Genomic DNA, 25,370 nt, shown 5'->3' on the forward strand with positions numbered 1-25,370 from the left:
GTCCCGGTTATACGTACACAAGGTTGTACTATGTAGATGGCGCTACGTAAAAGGATGCTCATAATCTACATTACCGATTGAGCGAAGTTGATTAATATTTTTTTATAAGATGATAAGACAGATTAATAATATTTAATAAAAAATGGTATTAAAAGTAATGGTATTAAAAGTAGGATATATAAACGATTAATTTTTTTATTAATGTTTTTAATTGATTATGATGCAGTCATTTTAAATACATAGTATATTTTTTCAATTTTTTATGTTTCAATGTTTATTTTCTTAAATCTAATGAAAAACATAGTATATTTACTAAGATAAATATAATTTATTAGTGAATTTAATCGAAGTTACTTGAAATTGTTTCCTACTAGATATAATTTCGCTGAAATATTTATAAATCACTATATAACACGCAGATTTAAAATTTGTGTCATTTATACAGATTTCTATGATAATTATTCTACAATAATTATATATTCAGTGAATGGTGAACCGCATAAGCAATCTGCAAATGTTAACCAATAGACCTACATATTTATCATCTGAATAAATATGATGTGTAATTTACTTATTTTTCAAAAAATATGAAAGAATTCACTTCTATAGGATTAATTTCAAGAGTCAAATTTTCTCATCTCAATATTAATTAAAGTTTTTTACCATTATCATTAGTTTATCATCGAATACGAATATCAATAAACTCATTGAGCTATTTTAACAAATTATTAAAACAAATAATTAACTTTTTAACCATCCAGCTTTGATTATAAAAATAAAATTAAAAAGTAATCTAATCAATGGATTTACTTTAATATTCAATTCGATTACTTAGTTTATTAAGTAATTAATTTTATTTGCGCAAATCATCCAACATCTTTGTCAACACGATTGTCGATGATCGACGGATCGCTTCGCCGATTAACTGTGTCGAACGATCGATCGATCGAACAACAAACGAGTGAGAGTTGAATAGATTGATCAGGTATGTAAGTGCATAAGTATGTGGTACTGTTTCGTTGGCCGTTTTTCTTTGTCAGTCGCCTCCCCGATGGAAACTAGTTTCTCATATCGATGAGATGTGATCCAAGGGCGTCCGGTTCGAGCGCTCCGTAATCCCTGTTACATAAAACTGCGTAGACGGTACCGTAGCAATTCCTAAGGGACATCTCATCGTCATTTGTTTACAGTATCGTTTTCAACCAGCTAACTTCATGACAGGTATCTCGCAAGGTCACAAGGTCACGGATGCCTATATTTTTCCTTGCACATGATCTTTACTCGTTATCTGTCAAAGATCAAGTGTTTTTTTTTCATTTTCCTTATACACGTTTTATATATATATATTTCATAATATATCAGTAATATGAAAGATAGTATGAATCTTTTGATAAAAAATTTAAAGTGAATTTTTAAAAAGTAATTGTTTTTTTTTTAATTTTCTTGGATTTAAATTTTGATGATAGATAGAAACTTTTTCAAAGTTTTAGAAACTTTAAATTTTTTTAAAATAAAAGTTTATAAGATATAATAAGAAGATTATTGCCATATTTTTAATATTTAATTATAATTACAAAATATATTTTAATAAATTAAAAAATTAATTATTAAACGTATTCTAATTGTCTTGCTTGAAGCAAATAGTCTTCTAATAGTCCTGCTTAAAGTAAGAAAATTTAACAAGGATAGGTACCAGGTGGAAACGAACGACATTAACGAGCTTCTGCGTCACAATAAAGCTGGAAAAGCTATTTTCTTCACTTTATAGCTTAATTTATGATTACGTTATTATTCCGCATAGCATAGTGCACCAAATAAGAGTCTAATTTTTGAATTATTTTTTACGCATCATAAATCTTCACTAATCCATCCAATTTAACTTTCCTTTAGAAATGATTTATTTTGAAGATATTCATTGCAACTTATATATAAATATTTATAACAATTTAAATTTTTGTCCCTTTTTAAATTTGAAGAAAGGAAAGAAATAAAGAGCACTTCACGTTCAAATCCGTAAGTCATAAAATCGTTTGTTCGTATTTTTACAAATGTTGCTATGTTACTACGTATTTTGTAATCGCACTATAATTTTGGTACATAACGTTGTAGGGTAATTAGATGTGGATGTGGCATTAAAAACTTCATTCATTACACGTTATACAACACGCGATTTAGACCACAATCACAGGTCGATTCGGAAACGAATCGGTATAATAAGAGCATCCTCAGCACAAAAATTTGAACGATGTGTAATTATTGAAACGAACAGGTTCAGATAATTGGAAAATTAATTATCTAAATAAACAGTTTTCACACTTGTTATTTTTTCATATTCATTGTTTGATCTGTTTTAATGTATTGTTGCTAACTTTTAATTTCTAAACTTTTAATTTCAATCTACGTTCCAACGTGTAATTAACTATTAATTGCGTATACAATTGAAATTGTCTATATATCTTTAATGAATCATATATGTATATTTTAAATAGATAATACAGGATAAAATACAGAATGAAATTAAATTCCATGACTTTGATTTTAAGAAGATGTTTCAAGCATCCTTATTTCATTCTTAAAGAAATTATTTATAGATGAAAATTATAAAAAAAAATTTATTTGATATTTTTAATAGAAAAAAGGAAACTACATCTTGATATTAAAATATTTTTCCATATTAATCATTGCACACTAAAATTAAAACATTTACTTCACAATATATATATTACAATATTATTGCAATACCATTAAATTTTTTCTGACAAGAACTTCTTTACAAAATTATTCAACCAGAATCAATATTAATTATCACATAAATCATGTAATCATCTTTCCAACAAGAAACAATTCTCCAATAACAAAAATCTGAAATTTTATCTCTTTATTTTTTAACGATGATTTGTCACATCAATCAAAAAGGAGCATCATTCGTTGAAAAAAAAAAAAAAAAAAAGAAATACTCGATACCCAAGTGTTAGAAGGTAAACAAGCGTGTCAATTATTCCGCTATCTCGGTTTCCGAGAACGTCTATGCAGAACGTCTATGCATCGGTCGCGAGAGGAAAGCTATCGGCTCGGCGAGCCAGGGATGCCTATGCAGTGACAGAAAAGTCGAAGCTGGATCAACCCCCCTCCGGATCAGAACCGGTGCGTTCAACAAAAGAAGAGCGGGTTTACGGGTGTTCACCGGAATCCACGACACATTACTACACCACGTTTACTCTCTGCCCGTTTCATAGGGCAGGCGTAGAAGCGGGCCGCTTCTCGCCTCTCACGTGTTGGCGCGCTTTAATGACATGCAATTTTGCAACGTAGCTCACCGCCACGAGTCCTTGGCGCTGGGAACTATATAAACGGACCGCTTATAATTGGCTAGGCTAGCTGAAAGATTTTTAACCGTACAGCGCTATGTCGTTCCAAGCCGTGGTCGTCGCCGCTCTATGCGCCGCCACCCTCGTCCTGGGGGATTATCAACTTCGTAAGTTGAGAGGATCGAAATATATATCTCTTTGAATATTCCTATATATGGTTTATCTTTTTGTTTATTTGTTTATTTATTTTTTTTTGACAAAGAGTCTTTTTTTTTAGGAAAGATTTTTGCAAAGGGGCAAAAAAGATAGAATAAAAAGAGATGAAGATTGTTTGTTTGTTTTTTTTTTGTGGATTTTTTTTTAAATATTGAGAATATCGCAATATCGTTTTGATTTATTTATAATTTTTTGGAGAAGGGAAGATCTTTTGCAAAGGATTGATTTAATTAAAGTGTTCGATTAAAATGTAGAAACTTTTTGTTTCCTTTTTGGATTATGAAATTGTATTTTATTCCTTTAGTAGATTTTTAGATATTTCATAATTTTTGAATTATTTAATTTTGGAAATGATATATCTAATGAGATATAATAACTTTATAATTATTTAAGAAAATTAGAGTTTGATCAGATTAAATGGATTAAATAAACGAAGGAATAAATAGAATGAGGAAATAAATTAAATTAAAGTAATTAAATGCAATAGAAAATTTACTGAAAAATACTTTTAAAATCATTATTGTTCGTGACGATCGATATACGAAGCAGTTTCATTTTTACCTCGAATTAGAGTAAAAGTTTCTGTTATTCTGTTTCACAGAACTAGTGAAGTAGAAAGTTAACATAGATAATTCCAATGTGCTGGTAGGTTGAAATTTTAAAGCGAAATCTTGAAAACCACCATTCACTGTGCGCATTTGTTTTCCCTCATGAATCACCCGGCAATTTTCTTTTTTATCGAGTTATAAAATTGCATCAAATCCTTATTAGCCTCTATTAACTGAGTTTCTTTTTTTTTTAAACAACGAAATCTTCTATTTCCAGCTTGAAACTTGGTTTTTTCACCTACTAAATCAACCTAAAACTTTTATCTTAAAACTTTTCTTTATCGGTTTTAATCTCATTTCACAGCTGCAACAGTGAAGACTTGCAAAAGGGATTCAGACGATTTTTCATCATGTTTGCGGCTCGCCATTCAAGAAGCATGGCCCACATTCGTTCCAGGTAACATTATTTTTCTCGATAATTATCCATCAGAGCAGAAAATATTCAAATGAACTGTGCACTTATGTATATACTCGAACTCTGTTTCCAAACACGTCACAATCTAATAATCACAATTTTTTTCTTTATATAAACTCGTTTCGAAGTCGTCCTTGCTCCATCCATTTTTCCATTTCTCTCGTGGGTTATTTTGAAGTGAGAAAGATTACATAACAACGTTTTGTATTGCAAACATCACGAGAACAATTTTTATTCAATCCGTAAACAATCAACTTGTTTTTCCACGATAAGAAATTATGGGAAATTAGAATTGGTCGAAGATTTTGACTGGTCGAGACTTTTCTTTCTTTTTCTTCGTGACTATTTCAAACATGGTAAACATGTTCCATTCACTTTGGCAAATATTTTTTAGGTAGTATTTAGTTATGTCAACATACCTTCTTTACTCATTTTCGACATTTCATTTCGTAATTAACATTCTCCAATAAACTTTATATTTTTATTTTCAAAACAGAGATAAGCAAAGTTTTTCTTAAAATATATTTCGTAATTTTTAATTAATATTTTTTTTGCAATTTTCACGAATTTTCCATAATAGGATTACCAGAGTTCGATATACCTCCTCTCGATCCCTATTACACGGAATCATACTCGATGGAACACGAGAGTGGACAACTTCGTGGAAAAATATCAATCGCTGATGTTCGATTGTACGGGCTTGCCAAGTCGCGTTTCTTATCCGTGAAACCGGAAATGGATGGTGATTTCTTCCGGCTGGAAATTGACGTCGAGATACCAAAGCTTCTGATCGATGGCGATTACAAAGCCGAGGGATCATTGGCTACATTCAAAATGGGTGGAAAAGGTATGTATAAATAACAAATGAATAAATAATAAAAAAAAAAAATTCTTAATTAATCATCAAACAAGACAAAATTATCATTATTTTATAATTTTCATAATAATGAGGAAAGGAAGGAAAATTGAAGATTTTAGGAACTTAAGAAAATTACTTAATAAATTTCATCCTTAATGATAAGACTGTTAAATTTTTTTCTTTATCTTTATTTATACTTACAACGTTTTTACATCAACAGGATTCTTCAACATCAGCATGGAAAACATCAGAACCGTTTGGGACATTTCGGGGCACGTAGTGAACGACAGATGGGTCGTGAAACACTTCAAAACCGCGCCCACGATCAGCAGCATGAAGGTCTGGTTCAGCGATCTCTTCAACGGGAACGAAGAACTGAGTAAGTGCGATAATCCTTGCATGACCGATTAACGAACGATGCATGTCGATGCACGAGTCGTGCAATAATAATTATGCAAATTTCGATGACACGATTACTATATAAAAAGAAAAAAAAAAGAAAGAAAGAAATGTATATACGTGACATAATAAGAGAAGTACGAGAAGATAATTGTTTACCTTAAGTCGCATGCTTCGAATCGATGTGGAAACTTTCATTTAGTTTAGATAGAAAGACTAGTTGTCTCGACATCGCATTGCATAATGTTACGTACGAAGCGCACGCATACAGAGAGAGAGAGAGAGAGAGAGAGAGAGACTTCTGTATTTTTCGAGAGAATCCTGTCGTTTAATTAGCATGCATGCAATCGTTATACGCTGTTATTTGCCGCTTATTCTTGTAACTTTATCTCTGGTTATGTTGTATATGCTCCTCCTTCTGCCGTATCGTCGCGATGTTACGTGATCGTCGAGTTTGAAGAATGTAAATTTTTTGATTTTTGCGGATGTAATAATTTTCCTTTTTCTTTTTTTTTTTTCCTCCGTTGCATTATCCGTTTGAGAATATCTCTTAATTATATACAGGCTTTGATTTTTTTTCTATTCCAAAAATTATTTAACTTCTTTTTTCTTTTTCTATATCGATTGATATAGAATTATTATTTTGAAAGCGAAGGCGTAAAAGTAATATTTCTCGCTCTATTTAAAAATCCTTATCAAGAAATTTCAACTTTTGATTTCGATTTCTGATAATTCTGAATTTAGAGTATATATATATATATATAGTATGCGCAGTAAATAAGGATCTAATTGAATTTGAAAATTTTTTTCCTTTGCTTTTATCTTTTCTGAAAATAACGAGATCCTTGTTTTGTAATCAATGAACTTTCTGCGCAATGAAATTTACGAGACAGAGTAGAATGATTTATTCAACTTACGATAGTAATTACAATTCAATCGTGTGTTCCAATACATTTTTATTACTTGTTTGTTTGACAATGGCGATTAATCGTTAAGAGTGATTTATCAAGTAATTTTTTTTCTTCAACAATGTTTAACAATCTTTCGTATAATCGTTTTTTGGAAACGATAATAATTTTTCCAATCTTGAAAACGAATCTAATTTCTGGTTTCAGATCGTGCTGCTTTGGTCTTCATCAACGAATATTGGCCGTTGGTATACCGAACAATGTTGCCGAAATTAATAGAAATGTGGGATACGTATCTGTCCGAGTTCTCCAATCGTTTCTTCTCAAAGATACCGTTCTCGACGATCTTTCCTTGAAACGAACGTCGAGAATATAATATATTTAACAAATAATTATATAAAAAAATGATAGATTTAAAAACAGACTCAACAAAGTCTTTTTCCTCGTTGAAACTAAAGAATGGAATGTTTCAATTGTTGTAATAGTAGCAAGATGAAATGAAAGAATCAAGGATTGATTATACTGTAATAATATAACACGAATGATTGTAAGAAAATTTTGTGATTCAAATTCATTTGAACGATTAACGTGATCTCTGAATATTTTTTTTTTTTTTTTTTAATCTTTGAAGACACAGTTGTTGATACAACAGTGTTTATATTCTTCAATTGTTTTTGAAATTTTTAATTGGATAAGTTTGAAGCCAAATAATTAAATATTAATTTAGATGATTACTATGATTTTGTACAATCAGCAATAAATATTGATTCTTAAACTGTTGTCCTTTAAACAGAAGATAGTTTTAATTTTCTTCTTCCAATTATTATTCAATTCTCTTCTTCAAACTAGATTTTTTTTTTTTCATTGCATGAATATCATTGCAATATCAAAGTGATATCATCGAAAATAAATGATTATTCAAAATACAAATCTATACATCTATAAATATATATACATATATATTTTTTTCATACACTTTACAATAAATTCGATCGTTATATAATTAATTACAAATTGAAATATCGAATAATCGATATTGTTTGTACCTTATAATCTTGTTTTTTAACCCAAGTTATTAATTTCCTAACTCTATGTATGTAACTAACTTGAACTAAATTTGTTTCTTCGCTTATTTCTAACAAGAGAGAGAGAGAAAAAAAAAAGGAAAAAAAAAGAAGAAGACGAAGAAGAAGAAACACGCGATTTCAGGGCAGCAAGAAAACTTCCACTGGCACGTGGCGTAACAATTGATTGACAATTCCCGCAAAAAGTACGGATAACTTCCTCTTCAATTGAGGCTCCATCACCTTTAACACCTCCTGCCCGTTCTCGCGGAGGAACAGGTTCGTCGCCTCGGCTGTAAAACGACGAAAAAAATTTATCCAAATCGTGTGCAACGATAATAATATCTTCTTTTTAAAATTAATTTCCAGGATTCCATTTTTGTTACTCACTCAGGATCCGATTGTTATTGAATATCTTGTGGACGCCCATCCGCACCTTCTTCACGTCGAGGACAACGTCAAGATTATCCACGTTCAGATACGTTTTCCCGTCCTTCACTCTCGTTGAAACGGTGCCTTTAACCACAGCCGTGACATCATCGAATCGCGCGTGAAACGTTCCATTGCCACTTGCTGGTAGAATAATTAACACCCCTGAACTGGCGTGTTAAATACGAAATGTAATAATAAATATTCCTGCGATTCGAATCGAACTTCTAGAAATTCTTCTAACAATTAAATCGAAAAGTAATTTATTTGATCGTCGAAAATCGGTTCATCGAAAGAGAAAGAAATTACAATAATAATAATAATAATAATAATGTAAATCCAACATTGTAATTGTGCAAGCAGAAGAAAAAAAATTAATAAGGTTAACGGTCAGGGAGAGCAAGATCTGAATGGAGAAGAGAGAGAGAGAATTTGCAGATCGTGTACCTGGAATAATGGGCGTCCAAGATGAGGGCTGGCATTCGTACAATGGCTTCGAAGGGTGAGCCGAGTTTAATGTTCTCCACCGTATAGTTGCTCGCTCCCCTTACGAATAATTCGCGCAGTTGAACCTTGTAACCGTTTGTGCCACCTGTCAGGGAGAGAGTCAGCTCGTCCATCTGTTAGAATAAGAAGCACAAGTTTCAAGACAGACACGCCAGAAATGAGATTTTACAAACTGGGGTAAATCGTGATCACAATTTCCTTTCCTCGACCAATTTTTATTGATCTTGTGGTATCTCGAATTAGAGATTGAATTAAAGGTATCTATATTTAGAAGAATCTGGTCAATTTATCGATCTTTGAAATTATTTGTACCAATCAGAGATTTTAATCTCTAATTCGAGATACCACAAAATCAATAAAATTGGTCGAGGAAAGAAAAGAAATTGTGATCACGATTTATCCCAGTTTGTAAACTGTGTGTTTTGGAAAAGGAATTTATTGATTATCATTTATGTTATAAAATTTGCCAAGTTAGGGCGCGAAAAATTAAGAAATTTATATTTTTTCTAATCGTTCTAAAGTTGTACGTTTTCATGTAACTTAAAAGTTCTTCTAAAAAGTTGATACTTATTGAAATTTAAATTGCTGAAAGGAAGAGTGAGAATTGAAATGTGTAATAATTTTATTAACGAGGAAGCATTAATTTTCAATGTAACGACAGGATATCGAAAGTTGGTGAGAACTTACGCGAAATGGCTCGACGGAAGGCAGCTCGATTTCCGGTATCCCGACGCTTAAGTAAGGTCTCAGATGGTGCAGCGCGTCAATGAGGCATGTTTTCAATTGCGGGTCGCTTCTCGAACACTGTTTTATGTATTCGGCTGCAATTATCGAAGCAATTAATTGGCAATAAGTTAATTGGATAAGATAAATGTTTATTATTATTCATCATGTATCAATGAACATTTTTCTTGTAATTGCCGACAGAAAGTTGCAGTATAACTTTCTAATCTTTCTTTCGATCAAGTAGATTATTGATTACGAATCTTACAATTTTACCATATTTCTTCCAATTTATTGAAATATTGCAAAAAAGACGAGAGAAAAATTGTTTGACAACAATTGAACAATTTTCAAAAGGATAAAAGAAAGAAAGATTTTAATTTATTATTACGTAACCCGGCTAAGATTGATAATTGATGTTAAAAATAGTTCGTTTTCAATTTCTCTTTGAATTGTTCGATGTAAATTCGGCTCGAATAAAAAAAAAAAAAAACGCCTCAAACGTAAGGCCATCATTAAACAAAAAGTTAATGATCGTTAATCAAGGAAACAAGCGGAAACGTTGGTTACGCGAAAAGGTAGTTGCCAGACAACTTGTCACTTCTGAAACCGCACATTGTGAAATTCTAATGAAATTTCTTGAGGGATACTTGCACGAATGACCCTTTTCCCTCGCATAACACATTTATGTAACACTCTTATTTCCCTCGTTTCACGCCATATAAAAATCCATCATTTATTCCATATTTAACCCGATTGAAAAAATGAAAGCGCCTTCTTATCAACACTCACAAATTCAACCGGGCAGAATTCAACGTATCTCCAACTTCTTCCATTCTTAATTGATCGAGCGTGAAATGAAATCGTATGAATCTCTCTGATCCAAAAAAAAAAGAAAAATAATAATCCTTTTTTACCTTATATCTTCTTATCAAACTTTCACTTTCAGGTTTTTTCCTGCTCGGCTCCAAGCTCCAACGAAAATCATTCGTTCGTCGAGAAAGCAAAAGGAAAAAGAAAGAAAAAGAAAAATATCTTTAATTACTCACGATTAGAGTCGATGGAGAGGGTAGTTGCACCGGATATAATAGCGAGAAGGCACAAAGTGGCGGCGATCATCTCGATCCGAAGATTCTCTTTCCTCCTCGATTAAAGGCTCGAAGAAAGAATTGGAACGATGTTGGAAAGGATTTCGACGATTGTTGAGTGGAGATCGGGTTGGCCAGGCGGCGCGGAACCAGCGGAACCAGACACCCGAGACTTTCGTTCAACGAGCTCGAAATCTAAACAGCACCTCGCTAGTCCTCGACTGACTATGCAAGAGGGCATTGACAGATCGCAACTGCACTCGGATACTTTCACTGCTGCAACGTGCACCTGCGCCTTCTTCGTCTGGGACGAGTCTCTATGGTTAGAAGATCGTTGGCTAGATCGTTGTGTCGAAAGCGTACGACGCGGATGGTCTTCGATCTTTTCCAATCTTGACGGCTACTGGCTGGAAAGCCGCCTCTTGGAATGCCTTTAAACCCTGGCTTCTGTTTCTCGAACACTCTGCTTCTGGCCTTGATCGTCGATAATGAATCGATTTTTATTTCTTTATTTCTTTTTAATTCTATATATATATATATACATATATGTTTTCTTCTTTGGAAGTCGATGACGTCGTTTTGTCGTTTTCCTAGCTGTTGTTGGAATCCTGCCTTAGGATATGGAAAGATTTTCGTGCAGGTAAGATTTTTTTTCTATTTTTAATATATTCATCGTGGTGAAGAGATATTAATTATATTAATGACACGTTTGTGGCTAGAAATAATTGTCAGTTTAAGGGAAATTAGAATTATCGATCAATACAGGTATCAATCTTATTTCTCGTTTAAATATTATATTAATTATTAAGTTAGATCCATTGTGCAAATATAAGCTTTTTCTCTTACAGTTTCATCGATGATTTCTTTTTATTAATACTTTCGATATGACTTTAAGATTCTCGAAATCGTGTGGCTAACTTCTTCTCGTATTCTATGCAAATTAATAACAAAAAAAAAAAAAAGAAAAGAAAGAAAAATATCGAATTAGGTTAATTGGACATTTTTAAGAATTTCAAGTATTACGGAGCATAAGGTTAATTTATTTTAAAGAATATTCGGTCAATCGGAATTTTAAATGAATATAAAATGGACTTTGATTGACTGAAATTTATCCTTCGAATTTTATTTTTCAAATTCGGTGATATTTTACTTGACACCATGATTGATGTTGTTGAATTCAAAAGAGACAATCTACCAGTTTGTTTTTTTTACAAAACGTATCTCCATAAAATAAAATCTTCTTCCCAGCTATAATAATTTCGATATCGATTATTTTCCTTTTTTTTTTTTTTTTTGATATTTATTCCGTTCCCTTTAAACTTTATTTCCATCTTTGTAGCTTCGTGATTGATTTTCCTTTTCTCGATATTTTCTTTTTTTTTTTCATATTTAGACGTTATGACATCATTTGATTTCATTGATTTCCTGATCATTGCAATTGTCTATTCCGTCTGTTCTATTGTTGTTTGAAGAAAAAGACTTTTATGGTGCTCTGTTCTTGAGATTTCCCTTTTCGTATTAATGGCACTCTTTTCCTTTTCCTTTTTTTTTTTTTTTTGAAATAGACAATTCGTTGAAGTTTCTTTGAATGTTAAATCACGAAAAACAATTTGGCACCCCTATTCTGGCGCCTCTGTTCCTGATTGGCAACCAATATCTTGTATTGATTTTCATTTCTTTTTGTTCTTTCCTCTAAAAGACAATATTACGCAAAAATCTGATACATCATCAAATTGTACATCGTTTCAGGATGTTTGTCAGAAAGTGATATAATCTTTCGAGCAATTAGTCGATGTTGTATGTGCTTTGATACAAATTAAATAATCTCGAACAAACAATATTAGAATATTTTACGAGTAAAAGTAGAAAAAACATGGATATAAATATGGATTAGGGAATGGTTTGATATAAAACTGTGAAAGACAATAACGTCTTAACGTCTCTGACGTTTTGAACGTCAAACTGTTTGTCAAAGATAAAATAATTTATGAAGAATAATGTTGAAAATGTTTTTTTTATCAATGTTTTTTCATTTCATAGAATATATTACCAATGATTTGCATTTCATTAATTTTTTCAAAACGTTATCATATAACTTTAATGTTGAATTTTTTAAAAAATTGAAAATTTTTTTTTGTTCTTCAAGAAATACTAGTTTTTCTTTCTTTTTTTTTTTTAATTAAAAAGATATTGAATCTTTATTATTATTTTTTATATTATTAATTTAATATATATCAGTTATACAATTCTTATTAATGAAAACAAGTTTTCCTTGAGTATAATAAAAATTAAAAAAATAATAAAAATATTATGACAAAAAAAGGAAATGATAAAGGAGAGTAAATATATTCAAGATTTTAATAAAAATTAATGAACTTTTTATATTATGAATCGAAATGTGAGATAATATAACGAATTTGTAACCATAATTGCGCAATTTGTAATCTATTGTGCAATCAGATTTTCAATAGACTGAACTTTAGGTATGGATTCATGAAAGTGTTGAAGCAACCAACCATGGTTATGTTCAAAAAGACGTGAAATAATTTCAAATTTGACGTTGAAAAATAATTTAATTTTTTTTAATATCTGTTTTACAAATTATTTTTATAATTTTACAATTAGAATTTTATATCGTCAGTTTATAATTTGTATTATAATGATTACTTTCCAAAAAATAAAATTAATAATTTAATTTTTCTCAAAATTTTAGCCAAAATTATTTCTTATAACCTTAATATATTACATAAAAAACTTTCACTTACTAAAGAGGTCGCGAAAGCGATCTTTACATTGATATATAAAATTTCTTCAATATATTATAATATTTCATAATTGGTTGTAGAATGCAATGTAGAATAATTACGAATTACAATGAAAATTAGAATGAAAGATAAAAAGATATTTATTATATTTGCTTTATACAATGCCTAAAAAAAAAAACAGCAGAAAAAGTTGGATAAAGCATTTAAATAAATTTATAATCAATCGATATACATCATTTGCATATGGTTGACATAGATTCAGATGAAGAAAAGAAACAAATAATTATACGTAGTATAATATTTACTTACTTGCTTTAATTTTTTTGAGTACTTGTCTTCTTCTGTGTAATTCATTTCTTCTTCTAAAAAGATTGTATGATGATAAAATTATCATACAATTAATTTTATAAATCCTTTTTTCGTATAAATCACACGTACTTTCTAAATAAAGTTAAAAACTGTGTTGATAAATATATTATAATTACGATTATTGATCATTATATCGAATTTATTATTATTAATTTTCATGAACTTTTTTTTCATGAACAAAAGGCACTTACACTTTCAAATTTTTCACAAAAATTTTTCACAACTCATGTATCTAAAAATTCACAGTTTTATTAACTATTTCCAATTGAATTTAAAAAAAAAAAAAAAGAACTCTTCTCTCTTCTCTCTATCTCTTCAGAAAGATTTCTTTTTTCACACTTCTCTTTTTCAATAAAATATCTTTATAAAGATCAATAAAATAAACAAAAAAAAAAATTATTCGACTATTCACAGCAATAATTCAATCCACTCAACTTATTAAATTATTCATTTAAAAAAACTTTCACAAAATTAAGATAATTATACGATAAAATTAAAAATTACACAACACAATTTTGACCCTGACGAAGAATAAAATAGTGGTAAAAGTATACTTTCCAAAATAGGTTTTCAATCATGATATCTTTTTTTTTTTTTTCTTAATATCTTTTTTTTTTCAGATGTTAATCTCCTCAATATTTCGACGGAAACTTACGTAAGATTATCCGTAAATCCTCGCTCAAAACCGAAACACGGTTAATTCTTCTCTCAGATGTATGGTCGAGAGTGAAAGTGTAAGCATCGTACGTACAGTTTTGTTAGCCTAGAATTGTGATTACCTTGAAGAAAACTGAATGCTGTTGGTTCGTTCGATTATCGACCAAGTACATTATCGATGAACGAGATGCTATTGTCGATAAAAATTTCCGGAACGTTGCTGCTTTTCCTGTGCTCATCATCGATAGGAATAGAATTTGGTAAATAGACGTCTTTTCATTTCCACTAGATTAAGAAAATTATAGAGTTTTAAAGTTACTTCTCAATATTTTAATCATGATATATATATAGAACGAAGTTTAATCTTATTAAAAGTAAATTATTCTTTTCTAATTTTTTTTTCAAATTATTCTACGTTTTAAAATTATTAAAATTCTATTGTAATTTGGAATGATGATTATTTTGATAAATTTGTTAAAATAAGTGAATAATCTTTTTGCAATTTTCTGCATTCTTTTATTTATCACATCTCAAAAACTATACTTGATCTAAAATATCTAAAATAATGATACAATTTATCTTCTTTTGGTAATTAATAATTTCAGACTAATTTTAAACTTTAACTCATTGTTTCATTTCATCAACAGTAATATATCATTCTTCTTTTTTCTAGAGGATCATTTCAAGGATTGCCACCCGAATGTCTCGGATTTCGACGAGTGTATTCAATATGCATTAAACGAGATTCGACCTTACTTTAAGACAGGTGTTCCCAAATTCGGAGCACACATCCCCTTCGAGCCATTTTTTATCAAAAAAGCTCGCACGTCACGAGGTACACCCAACTTCGGCTTCGTCATTACAATGACCGACGTCGAGGAAGTTGGATGGGATCTGAGCAAAGTGATCAAGTTCACCAGCGATTTGAAGAACTACAAGGTGAAGATGAATGATTTTGAGTACCTACGTGTATAATTGTCGAATCTAATAGCTTATGGATTCTTTCATTGACAAAATAATATGAATTATTTATCGTTATTTCGTCGAAAATTTATTCGTATTAATATCAATACATAATTTCCCTATTTAGAGAAATTATTATATCTGTAATGATAATAATCTTGTTATTCGATTTTTAGGTGGTGTATACCCAAAATTTCCCGGACAAACGGCTAAAGGGTGGATACGAATTCAAAGGATCTACGTTTAATTCTACTATAAACAACAGAGGAACGTTCACGTTACAGCTTTGTAAGTGATGTTATTAAATCCAAAAAAAAAAAAATTATCAATACTTAAGAATTGAATTATTCTCATATCATTTTTCAGACGATTTAGTTCAAACGACCACGGTTATCGCGAAACCAGGATCAAAGGTTTACGTGAGAGTGGAGTTAAACTCGATCAGAGACATGAAGTTACACGTAACGAATTTGTTCTTCGGCATCAAATTGATCGAGAATTTTATCGACATAGTGATAAATAACACGTGGAAACAATTCTTCAAGATAAGCACACCTATAATTAACGAGCTCATCTCTGACGGATATTTCGAATTGTTCGACACCACGTTCCGCAATTTTCCATTCGAGAAAATTATCAAGCCATATCCTTACGAGGATTAAAGAGATCCGTTTAAAAAGATTTCCTTTTCTCTTTGAGGCGAACGAGACGAAAGAGACAACTAGGCTCTGTCGTGTAGGGATAATGGGACGGAAGAGAATTAAGTATGTAAGTACGAATATCACAAAGTATAAAGCGTAGAAAGTAGAGAAAATGCATTAATATTTTTTTTCTTTTTTTTTTTTTTTCGTTAATATTAAATACTATTATTAAATCAAAAATAGTTTTATCGAATAGTTTAATTTTAGAAATATCTTCGTCATCGTCATTTTCACGATGATTCGAATGATAATTAATACGATTTTAATTGCTACGTTGAATTGCAATTGCTCAATTTTTTTTATCAATTCTACAAATATTAATTTAGATCACCTTAGAAAATGAAACGATGATAAAAATAAATGAAATAAGAATATATACATGAAAATAGTGTTATACAATTTGAATTTAAGTAAAATAAAATTTTCTTTCCTCGAATAGAACAAGAATATATTTAAATTATTTCATTTCTCTCGAGAATCGATCAAATTTAAATCGTTCCATTTCTTGTCGTGTATAAAATTACAATCAGGATGAAACGAGAATTATCTCTTATTCCATACTGCATCCGTACGCTTCGTGTCAACCGTGCAAGATCATGCATTAATTGTCTCAAATTACGTTCAAGGATTTATTCAAAAGGTTCTTGGAAATCGGACGAATCTTCCCTTCATCTCCCTCGTCGAGGTATCGAGCATTTTACGAACACTTTTCTTCTTCTGTCAGGATAGGCTGCTCGCCTTGAGATTCTGACGGTCTACGACCTCGCATTCTCGTGGTACGTCGACTCTACGTCGATAATTTGCGTTCAAAGGAAGACATTAGGTAACGTAATGCTCGCATCGAGAATATATATATGTATCTTGGCGGTCATTGTCTTCTTTGAAGAGTAATTGGAGCATCTTGCGCATCGTGAATGAATACGTTCGTGGATCACGTGGATTTCTTTCACGTTCCTGTTTTATTATTATATTTAATGTGTAACAATGATTTTCAAATCTTCTTTTTTTTTAATAATTATAGCCTCACTTCTTCTTCGAGATTTATTTCGTTTTGATTTAATGATTCGATCGAGAATTATTCGTATAAATATTTCATTGTTCTTTCTTTCTTTTTTAACTTTTAAATAGTTAACTCTAACTTCTCCTAAATTTTGTTTCGATTCCTTTGATCTAATGATTCGATCGAGGAATGGTTAACTCAAAATTGGAATTATTCGTGTGAATATTTCGTTGTTCTTTCTTTTTTTAAATTTTAACTGGTCTTCTCCAACATTTGTTTCGTTTTCTTTGATCTAATGATTTAATCGAGGAATGGTTAACTCAAAATTGGAATTATTGAATATTTCGTTGTTCTTTCTTTTTTTAAATTTTAAATGGTCTTCTCCAACATTTGTTTCGTTTTCTTTGACCTAATGATTCGATCGAGGAATGGTTAACTTAAAATGTGAATTATTGGTATGAATATTTCATTGTTCTTTTTTTTTTTTTAAATTTTAAATGGTCTTCTCCAACATTTGTTTCGTTTTCTTTGATCTAATGATTCGATTGAGGAATGGTTAACTCAAAATTGGAATTATTGAATATTTCGTTTTTCTTTCTTTCTTTTAATTTTAAATAGTCTTCTCCAACATTTCTTCTTTGATCTAATGATTCAATCAAGGAATGGTTAACTCAAAATTGGAATTATTCGTGTGAATATTTTCTTGTTCTTTCTTTTTTTAAATTTTAAATGATCTTCTCTAATATTTATTTCATTTTCTCTGATTTAATTATTCAATTGAGGAATGGTTAACTCGAAATTGGAATTATTCGTGTGAATATTTTTTTACTCACGATTTTGCGACTCAATCATAATCAATTCTAATGGTGATCGAGTTACGGTGCTTATTAACGGTGCTTAACATTCTTTGCTAAACACGTATTCACTTCTTTGACTTCTATTGTTCATCCGTTTTTCTCGTATCTTTTATTCGTCCAATTTGTTCATAATTCATCACCTATCTAACACTAGGAGAATAAAAGGATCAAGTCAGTCAAGTTTGCATTTATAGAATTCAGGTAATTTGTTCATAAATTGTTGAATTCAGATTGTTCGAGTATCCTAGTTTTCCAAATAATTTAAAAAATCTCTGTATTACGATCCTTTTATAGATTTTTAGAAATTTCAAATCAAATTTACAAAAGAGTCTGACGACTGATCATCCCTGGATGATTCTATTAATGTAAAAAAAGAAAGAAAGAAAGATCGATTAAATCTAAAAGTAAATTATCATTAATTAAAAGGAAGATAAGATTCTCGAGAAAAAGTTAATCAATGATGAACGATGCTTCAAAGTTACTTTGTTCTCGATTCTTTCAAACACTGATGTTTTGCCGTTGTAACAGAGAGATAATTCTTCGAGAATTCTTCAACAATAGCGCATATTTTTCGCGAATCGTTTCTGCCTTTGTCTGTTTTTTCTACGCTGTTGAAGAAAGTAGCGGACAATGAGACTGCGAGAAAGTTAGCCGCTAAAATAATTAACGTATCGTGTTCCATATTGACAATCTCGATGTAATAGAGGGGAAAGAAGAAGAAGAAGAAAAAGAAGAAGAAGAAGAAGAAGAAGAAGAAGAAATTTATGAAGATCGTTTCGTTGCGGATTCGAGAAGATCGTGCTTTCTCGAAATCATAAAAATTATCATAAATATTGACCTGTATACAATGTAACTATATTGAACGAAATTATATTAATTCTTGGAAAAAAGATAACACAAATGGAAAGTTAAATTGGAAAGGAAAAAATGAAGCGATGTAATTTTTAAGAATTATTCTGATTTGTATTAATCATAATTTACTCACAATTTCTATACACGCATTGAAATCACCGCCAGATCTGTTGGATCTGTTTTACCGACGTGACATCGTCGCTCCGAACAATGACATTTTTGCTAAGTTCTTTTCAAAATAGTTTCACAACATGACAGATTTCTTTTTTAATCATAAATTAACATAATCGATTTTTATACATTTCATTCATAGCTTATACTATTTTATATGTATAAAATAATTATTATCGAACGTATTAGAAATAATTAAATCATTACCAAGTTCCGAATCATCAATCTTCATCGAACCCTTAGTAAATTTCATTTTCTCTATTCGAATATCAAATTCTCCAACAACGTGCAATCATTCAACTTTCAACGTCTCACCTCCAATCAATGTATCTTACTTTATTCTCAATATCATTCGCTTCACAAAAAAAAAAAAATAAATAAAAAAAAGAAAAAAACAGAAAAACCCTTCAATTTTTCGTGATCCACTTCTCTTCCAAAGTTTCCTTTTCAATTATCCTCTTCAATCTGTTGCCGATAACAAAAGAAATCATCCTCGATTTATTATATAATCCAATATTCTCCCAAAAGTGAATCCAAACTGAAGGAAATCTCTCTCTCTCTCTCTCTCTCTCAGAGAGCAGATCCACCGTTGAATTCTCTCTGTCGTTCGTACGTGGAAGCCTCGAAGGCATAGCGGGGGCAATGTCAAGGTGGTATAAGGCCTGGTGCATCCCTGACGGCCGGTCATTCCACGCGGAGAAATTCGATCGAAGAAGTCACTGGGAGGCTCGTAAGAGAAATAATAACATGAAGACTATCTCGTTTGTGCTCGCGTGTTCGTTGGTGATCGGCGTGCAGGCGATCGGAAGATACAGGGGATTAGAGTTTTTGGAACCTTGCTCCAGAAGCGATTACAACGTGGAGAGTTGCCTTGCTAGATCGGCCAATGTGCTCACCGACCGCTTCCGACACGGTAAAATGTTGTTCGCCTTTGTCGTTAAAGGATTAATATATGGAATGTGTAATTTGCATTTGATTCAATTATTAAAGGAAAGGGTGGATAACCTTGTCATTTAAATCTTTGTTCGATCATTTAATTTTGGTTGTAGATTTTTATTCTTTCTTTTTTTTTTTTTTCTTGGATTTTTACATTTATGAATATTTCTACATTCTACATTCAGTCTATCTGATGCGATTATATATGCAAAATATATTTTTTCAGTTATTTTTAAATCGTTAATATATTACATTGTTTATTCGTCAAAGAATTCTTTGTGAAAAAATCTACTATTTCTCATTTAAATTAAAAAGAGATTTGCATAGTCGATCCCACAGAAATAATAAAAAAGATAAATTAAGATCTTTCTTTATCTTGCAAAAATATCAACAACAGTTTTAATTCAATATTAAAATTATCGAAATATTATTTAATCTCGCAATTAATCTCGAATCGAAAAATAATAAAATATATATTTTTTGTTCTTCTATAACAAACAATTCTAGAACACTATAAATAATAATAATAATCGTAAAAATTTTATTTTTATTAAATTCGTACAAATTCTTTACGTCCCCTCCCTCTTTATAAACCAATGCATTCGTAACAAGAAATCCGTTAGATCACGATGACTTCGAACGTTTTATTCTCTCTCTCTCTTTTGACGAGAGTCCCATTTTCTAAAACTGGAATTTGATGAAAAGTACGGAAGTCGAAAGTCGGAGAATTATAGATTGCGGGAGCACGTGGTGTCGTTTAAACGAAGAGACAGAGTGAGAGATAGAGAGACAGAGAGAGAGAGAGAGAGAGAGAGGAGACACAGAAGCAGGTTATAACGGTGTATTCGAATGGTCATCCAGTGTCCTACATTCCGCGAGCACTATACGAGACAGAACGATCGAATAGATTCGATTCAGATTGAATAAAACGTTACACAGAATTTTTATCAATCTCTATGTATCTCGTTCTTTCATTCCACCTCTTTTCTCTCTCTCTCTTTCTTTTCTTTTTATTTTTTATTGAACTTTCGATTGTTCTTGACAAATAAATAATAACACGATGATTAATTAATAGATTAATTAATATTCGAACACGTATTTCCTTTCGCTATTTTTCGTAACACTTTATGCAATTCGTTTGTTAAAATATAAACAAAATAAAAAATTGTATTATTATATTATTATAAAAAAAAGAAAAGAAGAAGAATTGGAATATTCACTTTAAAATTGAAATTTGTAAGGTTTGCCGCAATTGGGATACACAGAGGTGGAGCCCATCATCTTGGACGAGCTCCATATTGCCCTTGGCGAGGGACCGGATGGGTACAGGGCTCAGTTCAAGAACATCACTGCAAGAGGCGTTTCCACGTTACGAGTGACAGGTTTGAGGGCCAGGCTGTCAGACGACGAGGTTCAATTGCAATTAGCATTAAGCATTCCGAAAATCAGGGCTGCAGCGAAATACAGGTCGAGTGGCACCTTGCTTTTAGTCAAGGCGAGCGGAGCTGGAGATTATTGGGGCGAATACGGTGAGAGATTGTTTTTAACGAAACGTGTTTAAAAAACCTGATATTTTTACCTTTCTCGAATAAATCCTTCCGATTTAATCGTAATCGATAAAACCGTTGGGACGGAAAGAGGAAGAAGAACGAATTAAATTGTTCTCGAGAATAAAATAATCAATATTAAAAAAAAATACTTGGAGGAAATGATGTTCCAATCGGTGTGTATAAATTAGTGTATCAGTAATTTTAAAATATGTAAGCGAGCAGTGTGATAGAACATCGGGCTAAGTGAAAAGGTAAAAGTCAAGAGCATCGTCAACTTTCACCGCCGACGCAATGCAAATTTGTTTTTCAGCTAACTTTTATGATCCCACTTTTTAAACATCTCTCTGTTTAACTTAACAACAATATTTAAAGAAAAATTTTATTCGAATCTTTCTCTATTGCGTAATAGCATTGTCAGAAAAATTCTATAAAAAAAAAAAAAAATATTTATTCTATTAAAATATTATTTTATTATTGTACAAAAAAGTGAAGTACGTACGAAACGTTGTAACGTTTGCAATTTTTATTCAATAATAAATATGTATATATTTTTTTACACGTAAATAAATTCAAAAAATTACAGGGGGACGAATAGTGTTTTTACATGTTGAGAAACACTGTAGAAGTACAGTATTGCGCATGGTATCATTGACCTCTCTAATGCATTCGCCTTGCAGAATGCAACCAGTTCTGCATAACTGCGTCTTGATCTTCGCGATGATAGCTTCGAGCATAAAATTTTTTATTGTCCATAAAGGAACAGTCTATAAAGATTCTTTCGATAAATCAATGCGATGAAATAAATCAATTGTCACGTATCATATAAATTCTTCTATTAATAAATTAAAATAAATTTTTAATCATGGAATTACGAGTATTTGAAATAATTTTTTTTTTCTTTTTTTGATTATAGAAGGTGTAAAAGCAAAAGTATTCATCAGAGCGAAGCCATTCCTGGTTCAAGATCGTCGTTATTTGAGGTTGCAACAGCTTAAGATGGATTTCAGTGTGCAGAATATTAAGATGGGCGTTGAAAATGTTCGCGACAGCAATGCTATAATTTGTAAGTATTTATTTTCAAAAGTACTTCCTCTTGTACGAAGACGAAAATTTTTAAGAGGGATAGAGAACTTGAAGAAAGAAAAATATGAATAATTTAAATAATAAATTTTTCTCTCGAATAATATTTCTCTTTATATAATTTCAGTGGCAGCGTTGAATCTTTTCATTAACACCAACAGCCAGGAATTGCTGAAAGAGATGAAACCGGATCTAAGAAGGAAATTAGTTCAAGTAATGACGACTTTCGTGGAAAGGATCTTTGCTCAGGTACCATACGATGCTTGGATTCTAGATTAATTATGAAAATTGATACAAGATGGCGGTTAACGAGCAAGAATGACCAAATATTTTGTTAATTGTTAAAGAACAAAATAACTAAAATGTCTCCCATTTTTATTCAATCTTTTTTTTGGAAAAGGATTTTCCACCAAATGCAAAAAGCAAAATGATTAATTAAATTTGAATGAAATGAAATATTTAAATTGCAAAATATATCTAAACGTAATTTTACCATTTTATCAAAAATGTTAATTGTTAAATTGTTAAATTCAATCTTAAAATATTTATGTTTTCTTTTGGTTTAATCATATATCTCATGAGAATGTAAAACTTTGTAGACATTTTGTATATTTTGTGTGAGATAGCGTGAATGATAATATCGAATCAATATCATCAATGATTTAATATTCATATTAAGTTATATTATTCGTGTACTCATCGATCATATGACTAACTGAACAATGAAAACTGGAGGAAAGCTTCGAGCATTTTCTATTTCGATTATCCTAAAAAAAAAAAAAAAAATTATATATCGAATAAGATTGCAACTTTCTCTGTTTTCATTTTTCAGTTTATATCACGATTTATATTATTCATATATTTTTTTTTTTTACATATCTTGCTTGATATTTCTCATATACTTTCTCATTGTGTATTTATGGTTTATAAGTGAATATTTATTTTACTAGATTACTATCGTTGTATTAAAATAAAAATTAATTCTCATCGAGCTTTGTGAAATATTATTTCGAAAAAAAATCAAGCAAAATTATTCACAGGCTATTTTAAAGATAAATATAAAATATAAAATATAATAAAATTTTCATTCTGCGTAACATGTATATTCATTATATATTTGAGAATAAAATATAAAGTTAATAGAAATATGGATATATACGTACGATATAGACGTCATTTATAAATAAAACATCTTTTCTGAAATGTAATTACCATTTGCAAATTTGAAATCGATCTTTCTGTTGTATGACTCATTATAAGGAAACAGGATAAACTTTTTTTTTTTTCTCTCTAAAAATTAATTTGCATAATACATATAAATGACTATTTTAAAAAAAAATATAAATCGAAAAATTCTTCATAGGGGTATAATAAAAATTATATAAGAATTATTTATTTTACTTTACTTGTGTTTATTAATATTATTTCGTTTATCTTTAATTCGATTAATTCAATTGTTACAAAATTATAATTATTACGTCGATTGTATTTCATTTGTTATATTTTTTTTACGGAGAGGAACGAAAGATATTTTTTTTTCTTTCTATCGTCCGACAATTTATCAATTTCAACGAGTAGATGTCGTAATTTTTCCTGTACGAAATTAGAGGAAAATATGATTAAAAAAAAAAAAAAAAGAAAAAAAAAGAGGAGAAAAAGAAAAAGAAGAAGGGTAATTAATTTGTTTCGACTTTGAAGTTTCCGGAGGATCACATGAAGATGATTGCTCCCCATTATTCTTCTAACTATGATCGATCATATAATTCATGCAGTCACTTAATTTTTTGCATCCTGCGCAATATAATATAAACTGAATATGATTGATTCAAGGTAGTAGAAAATTCCATAATATCAAAGAAACGAAAACTGTTCCAATTTTAAACTTAAAATTAAATTTTTATATCTATATTTTTTATCCGATTTTCAATTAAAAATTAATACATGTAATATAAAATTATATAAAATTTACATTTTTCTTTCAACATTCAATTTATTTAGAAATATAATTAATTGTCGTACATTTATTCGACTCGAAGATTTTTCGACTATTGCTTAAGTTTATTTCATTGATATTCCAGTAAATACCAATAATTTTTTTTTTACTTTGTGCAATTCAATGCCGTGATACAAGTTTACATTGAGATTCCAAGATGACAGTTATTTATTTACTTCGTTAATGTATCCCATTAAATAAAAATGTTAAAATATAAAAAAGAAATTATATCGTAAAAGGGAATTTTTAATCTTGCATTTTTTCTCAACTCAACGATATTTTATAACAAAAAGATTGATACTGTTTGTAAAACTGAAGCTAAAATGTAGGAATTATCTCTTAAAAAAAATCTTTAAATTTTCTTACATATTCATACACGCACACACACACACACACACTTATATATTTCTAGTTTTCTTTTCTTTTCCTTTTTCGTGATCATATTTCGATACATAAAATATTATAAATACATGTAAATAATATTACTAATCTTTATAAGAACTTAATTAATAATTCATGTTTCGAAACATGTATTCCTTGGATTTGCATTTTTATTTTAACTTAAACAATATTTCCGCACTTAGACTCTTATGATTAAGTCTGTCTGGATATATTATAAACAAAAAGGCATTTTTAAAAATCTAAAATTTGTATTATAATTGATTTTATATAAAAATCAACTCCAATACACCAGTCCAAGGGATAAAAATATTTACCTAATTCCTAAATTAAAATTCCAAGATAAATATAATCTTAATAAATCTGTTATTAAATATCAATGATATCGTCGAATCATGCATTCACGAATCACGAGGAAGTGCGAAGATGTTCGAAGACGAGGAGGAATCAAAATGGCGAATTCCTCGAAGTACGGTATACGCGTTGAAAAACCACGAAGATACCATCGCATCTATTATTCCAAATGCGTATTTTCTTTCCACCGGCTGCGTGT

The 25,370-nt window shown here is 30.1% G+C and overlaps 5 protein-coding genes across 6 annotated transcripts; 3 read left to right on the forward strand and 2 right to left on the reverse strand.

Moving 5' to 3' along the window:
• The first annotated feature begins 3,318 nt into the window (after nucleotides 1-3,318).
• Nucleotides 3,319-7,508, forward strand: LOC409602 (circadian clock-controlled protein). The gene is made up of 5 exons (XM_393105.7): nucleotides 3,319-3,475; nucleotides 4,437-4,529; nucleotides 5,128-5,394; nucleotides 5,627-5,785; nucleotides 6,921-7,508. The coding sequence occupies exons 1-5, from the start codon at nucleotides 3,406-3,408 to the stop codon at nucleotides 7,067-7,069; spliced, it is 738 nt and encodes a 245-aa protein (XP_393105.4). The 5' UTR covers nucleotides 3,319-3,405; the 3' UTR covers nucleotides 7,070-7,508.
• On the reverse strand, nucleotides 7,385-10,981 carry LOC412768 (protein takeout). Its single transcript, XM_006561656.3, has 5 exons — nucleotides 10,486-10,981; nucleotides 9,401-9,534; nucleotides 8,654-8,826; nucleotides 8,168-8,376; nucleotides 7,385-8,070 (listed from the first exon to the last, which is right to left on the reverse strand). Exons 1-5 carry the CDS (start codon nucleotides 10,553-10,555, stop codon nucleotides 7,919-7,921), a joined length of 738 nt encoding a protein of 245 aa, XP_006561719.1. The 5' UTR covers nucleotides 10,556-10,981; the 3' UTR covers nucleotides 7,385-7,918.
• On the reverse strand, nucleotides 10,765-14,396 carry LOC102655890. Its single transcript, XM_006561655.3, has 3 exons — nucleotides 14,314-14,396; nucleotides 13,599-13,730; nucleotides 10,765-11,136 (listed from the first exon to the last, which is right to left on the reverse strand). The coding sequence occupies exons 2-3, from the start codon at nucleotides 13,641-13,643 to the stop codon at nucleotides 10,795-10,797; spliced, it is 387 nt and encodes a 128-aa protein (XP_006561718.1). The 5' UTR covers nucleotides 13,644-13,730; nucleotides 14,314-14,396; the 3' UTR covers nucleotides 10,765-10,794.
• Nucleotides 14,368-16,990, forward strand: LOC100577064. 2 transcript variants are annotated; one of them, XR_003305297.1, is made up of 5 exons: nucleotides 14,368-14,575; nucleotides 14,989-15,254; nucleotides 15,455-15,566; nucleotides 15,645-16,046; nucleotides 16,606-16,990. XR_003305297.1 is itself a non-coding variant. In XM_026442678.1 (4 exons), the coding sequence occupies exons 1-4, from the start codon at nucleotides 14,494-14,496 to the stop codon at nucleotides 15,938-15,940; spliced, it is 756 nt and encodes a 251-aa protein (XP_026298463.1). In that variant the 5' UTR covers nucleotides 14,368-14,493; the 3' UTR covers nucleotides 15,941-16,096. The 2 variants fall into 2 exon arrangements, 1 of the variants encoding a protein (XP_026298463.1); XM_026442678.1 differs by lacking the exon at nucleotides 16,606-16,990 and having other exon boundaries at nucleotides 15,645-16,096.
• A 2,558-nt stretch (nucleotides 16,991-19,548) lies between these two features.
• LOC412767 (protein takeout) lies at nucleotides 19,549-22,853 on the forward strand. The gene is made up of 4 exons (XM_396220.6): nucleotides 19,549-19,772; nucleotides 21,037-21,324; nucleotides 22,259-22,408; nucleotides 22,553-22,853. Exons 1-4 carry the CDS (start codon nucleotides 19,607-19,609, stop codon nucleotides 22,702-22,704), a joined length of 756 nt encoding a protein of 251 aa, XP_396220.3. The 5' UTR covers nucleotides 19,549-19,606; the 3' UTR covers nucleotides 22,705-22,853.
• Nucleotides 22,854-25,370: the final 2,517 nt, after the last annotated feature.

The sequence above is a fragment of the Apis mellifera genome, linkage group LG9, assembly GCF_003254395.2.
Source record: "Apis mellifera strain DH4 linkage group LG9, Amel_HAv3.1, whole genome shotgun sequence".
NCBI lineage: Eukaryota > Metazoa > Arthropoda > Insecta > Hymenoptera > Apidae > Apis > Apis mellifera.

Bases quoted from the DNA above. Each gene is read 5' to 3' on its own strand.
- LOC409602 (XM_393105.7), top strand. From the start codon at position 3,406: ATGTCGTTCCAAGCCGTGGTCGTCGCCGCTCTATGCGCCGCCACCCTC. The intron at 3,476-4,436 runs GTAAGTTGAGAG...CTCATTTCACAG, and splicing joins CCTGGGGGATTATCAACTTC to CTGCAACAGTGAAGACTTGC. The intron at 4,530-5,127 runs GTAACATTATTT...TTTCCATAATAG, and splicing joins ATGGCCCACATTCGTTCCAG to GATTACCAGAGTTCGATATA.
- LOC412768 (XM_006561656.3), bottom strand. From the start codon at position 10,555: ATGATCGCCGCCACTTTGTGCCTTCTCGCTATTATATCCGGTGCAACT. The intron at 8,827-9,400 runs GTAAGTTCTCAC...TTATTCTAACAG, and splicing joins CTTCCGTCGAGCCATTTCGC to ATGGACGAGCTGACTCTCTC. The intron at 8,377-8,653 runs GTACACGATCTG...TTAACACGCCAG, and splicing joins TTGGACGCCCATTATTCCAG to TTCAGGGGTGTTAATTATTC.
- LOC102655890 (XM_006561655.3), bottom strand. From the start codon at position 13,643: ATGAATTACACAGAAGAAGACAAGTACTCAAAAAAATTAAAGCAA. The intron at 11,137-13,598 runs GTAAGTAAATAT...CCATATCCTAAG, and splicing joins ACTCAAAAAAATTAAAGCAA to GCAGGATTCCAACAACAGCT.
- LOC100577064 (XM_026442678.1), top strand. From the start codon at position 14,494: ATGAACGAGATGCTATTGTCGATAAAAATTTCCGGAACGTTGCTGCTT. The intron at 15,255-15,454 runs GTGAAGATGAAT...TTCGATTTTTAG, and splicing joins GCGATTTGAAGAACTACAAG to GTGGTGTATACCCAAAATTT. The intron at 15,567-15,644 runs GTAAGTGATGTT...ATCATTTTTCAG, and splicing joins AACGTTCACGTTACAGCTTT to ACGATTTAGTTCAAACGACC.
- LOC412767 (XM_396220.6), top strand. From the start codon at position 19,607: ATGAAGACTATCTCGTTTGTGCTCGCGTGTTCGTTGGTGATCGGCGTG. The intron at 19,773-21,036 runs GTAAAATGTTGT...GAAATTTGTAAG, and splicing joins CACCGACCGCTTCCGACACG to GTTTGCCGCAATTGGGATAC. The intron at 21,325-22,258 runs GTGAGAGATTGT...TTTTGATTATAG, and splicing joins AGATTATTGGGGCGAATACG to AAGGTGTAAAAGCAAAAGTA.